This window comes from Wasmannia auropunctata, unplaced genomic scaffold (assembly GCF_000956235.1).
Source record: "Wasmannia auropunctata unplaced genomic scaffold, wasmannia.A_1.0 LD334183.1, whole genome shotgun sequence".
Lineage (NCBI taxonomy): Eukaryota > Metazoa > Arthropoda > Insecta > Hymenoptera > Formicidae > Wasmannia > Wasmannia auropunctata.
The window spans coordinates 185,747-189,162 of record NW_012028707.1 but is presented as its reverse complement, the minus strand read 5'-3'; the positions used below and the strand labels follow the sequence as shown (position 1 = coordinate 189,162).

General features: G+C 29.0%; 1 protein-coding gene across 1 annotated transcript; it reads right to left on the bottom strand.

The window, feature by feature from the left end:
• Window positions 1–285: 285 nt before the first annotated feature.
• LOC105459577 (probable dimethyladenosine transferase) lies at window positions 286–2,273 on the bottom strand. The gene is made up of 4 exons (XM_011705734.1): window positions 2,088–2,273; window positions 1,580–1,946; window positions 667–1,012; window positions 286–554 (listed from the first exon to the last, which is right to left on the bottom strand). Exons 1-4 carry the CDS (start codon window positions 2,143–2,145, stop codon window positions 405–407), a joined length of 921 nt encoding a protein of 306 aa, XP_011704036.1. The 5' UTR covers window positions 2,146–2,273; the 3' UTR covers window positions 286–404.
• Window positions 2,274–3,416: the final 1,143 nt, after the last annotated feature.

Genomic DNA, 3,416 nt, shown 5'->3' with positions numbered 1-3,416 from the left:
CCACATAATTCATCTTTAAGACGAGCCCAGAAAGAAGTCTATATCTTTATTTTTCTGGAAGATATGAATTTTTAAACATTGGAGAAAAGAAGCTTCAACGCAGGAAACACGGCAATTTTAAGATAGGATACTTTCAGCATTTTTTTAAACTTATTATAATTCGGAGAATAAAACTAAGCGACATGAATAGTATTTTTATATGCACATTTATTTGTTATCTTATTCCATTCCCTGAAATATATATGGATTATCTTATGTAGCAATGAGAAATAATTCTAAAGCAAATACTTCTTAAATATAGACCAATTTATTTCCTTAACAAAATATATTTATTTTACACGTTTATAAAAATCTAAAATTTGTAAATATAATATACAAATAGTATATTTTAAATTTATATAAATTTATGTAAAATGCACACCTTCTGCATTGAATGCATGTAAAAGGCTGATGAAGTCATCTATGTCCATAGTCCTAGCTCGTTTATTCTTAGCATCGGCTTTTTCCAGTATATGATTTGTCAATTGCTTAATATCAAAATTATCAGGTACAATCTATAAATATGTGTCAATTAATGTAAAGTATGCTAACAAATATTCTAATATAAAAAAAGCATTTATATTTCTATGTTTAATATCATAATTTATCTTAATATATCAAATTTACCTTGTTGTTCAAACTACAATGAATCTTATAATTTTTCTCTAACATAGTGATAACTGTGGTTTGTTTGAAAGCTGCGGATAGTGTTTTATTTTTTCTCATGAAAGCGATCCGTGTCAGACCATCCCATTCTTGATAATTAATTGGAGGTGGTGGATTTCTTGGCTCAATTCTAACTACGTTCGACTCTACCTTAGGTGGAGGTCTAAAATTATTCTTTCCAACTTTCATTAACATATCTACTCGTGCCAACAATTGTGTGTTGATGCTTAAACGACAATATAATTTGTCGCCAGGTTTGGCCACTAAGCGTTCTGCAAATTCTCTTTGAAACATAAGTACAGCACATCTGAAAAAAAAAAAGTTTACTTTATTTCCACTTGCCTCATTTACATATTAAAAATACTAGGTCTACTTAAAATTATCACAATATATTTTTCTTAATACTATATAATTAAGAAATCAAGTATATAAGTTTATATATATATATATATATATATAAACTTATATACTTGATTCTATTCTGAGAATATAGATTTATAAATTTCTTAATTATATAGTATTAAGAAAAATATATTGTGATAATTTTAAGTAGACCTAGTATTTTTAATATGTAAATGAGGCAAGTGGAAATAAAGTAAACATTTTATACATATATATATATATATATGTCTGTATGTATGTATATATGTATGTCAGAATAAGTAATTTATTGCTCTGTATAAGAGCAACACTGACATAACCGACAGCTTTGATTTCAATTTTCACCTCATATTTGCTTTGGTTTTATAATTAAAAAAGTAAAGGTTAGGCTACAAGTAAAGAAGTATAAAGTGAATGATAATCCATTCTTTGGAAATCTATATTACATTTACCAAGATCTCTGTCAGAATATTTTTCACAAATATATAATTACCTGAATAGTGGTCTATGTGAAAGTAATTTAAATACTAATGGTGATGATATCTGGTATGGGATGTTAGCAACACATAAATCAAAAAACGGTAGATCTGATTTTAAGACATCTCCATACACTATTTGTAACTTTGATTGATGTAAAGTTCCTTGAACACGCTTTTGTAATTCTGCCACCATTCTTGGATCAATTTCACATGCTATTACTTTCTTTGCTTTCTCAAGCATTTTTACAGTCATATTGCCCGTACCAGGACCAATTTCTAGTACAACATCGGTCGGCCTAAGAGCAGCTTTTTCAACCATATTTTGAATAATTAAAGGATTTTTCAGTATATGCTGACCTTTATCCTTATTAAATAAAATTCCTATAAAAAACCAATATATTTCTTACAATATCTTATCACATGATACATGTGAATGATTATTACATATTAGCTTTTGTACTACGTAATATGCATTAGCTTTGTAAATATATAGGTATATATAAAATATTAAAAAATATGTACCTTGTCTTGCCACTTCCGTGTGGACGCGAGAAGTAATTTGCGTGCGAATTTTCGGCATTATGTTTGATTAGAAATGAAAGATTTGAATTATTATTAATGATTCGATAACCATGTGGTCCACCACAGTCCACCACACTACCACATGTGCAAATAACTTTATAATCACAAATGTCTGCAGTACAGACATCTGTGAGTATAATTCATAGGCTGCATTTGGTTTAGCATAGGTTAGTTAGGTTAGGGAGGATTCACATGGATTCACACATTGAGCGGAAAGGCAGAAAACCAATCTTTCTACATCAGAAGAAGAAAGATAAACTGAATTAGTGTAGCCAGTTCAGCTATAAAAAACAAACCTTATAAGTGCAGGAGAATAATCAATAAAATAAAATATAAATCTCCGCTAAGTGGGGTTTAAATCTTCGCTAAGTGGGGTTTGAGTCTCCGCTAAGTGGGATATTCGAATGCGCGCGCGCTATTCGAATATACATATGTTGTATATCTCACTTAGCGGAGACTCAAACCCCACTTAGCGAAGATTCGAACCTCATTTAGCGGAGACTCGAATTAGTCGAATTGCATTTATATTTATAGTGCGGAGATTCAAACTCCACTTAGCGGAGACTCAAACCCCACTTAGCGGAGACTCGAACCCCACTTAGATTGTCTTCTCTCTGCCTGCGCACACTGGACACGGAAATGCTGCAGCTTGCGAGTCTTATGACCTGGCATAGGACATATTGTAGATTTTATAGAACTTGACGTATAGGTTACGTCAAGTTGGTTCTACTAAGGCATATAAATATAATTAATGTATATGTATATGTATATGTACTACATACATACGTAGTGCTCTAGTTCTACATTAATTGTATCGCAGCGTTATAATAACTACAAAAATGTATGTTTTATGTATCGTTTTGAATTCCATAAGACGTTTTTGAAAATTTAAAACTTTAATAAACATCTTATTAATAATTTAATAGGATACAATGTTCTCTATTATAATGTTCTCTGGATAAATTTCAAAATAGAGAAAAAAAATTCGCTCTCACAATGACTCAATTATATAGAGATAAGAATCTATAACTTAAATTACATGAAACTTATTAGTAAATATATGAAATATATTTAAAATTAATCAAGATTCTCTTTCTCTAGCTTTTATATTATATATATTTAGAAACTAAATGAATGAAATTGATATATATTATAAATATAAATATCCTTTCCTAAATTTATTACTTGTCAAATATTGATTTCTATAAAAAAAATTCTCTCTCTCTCTCTTTATATACATATATATATATATATATATATATATAATAT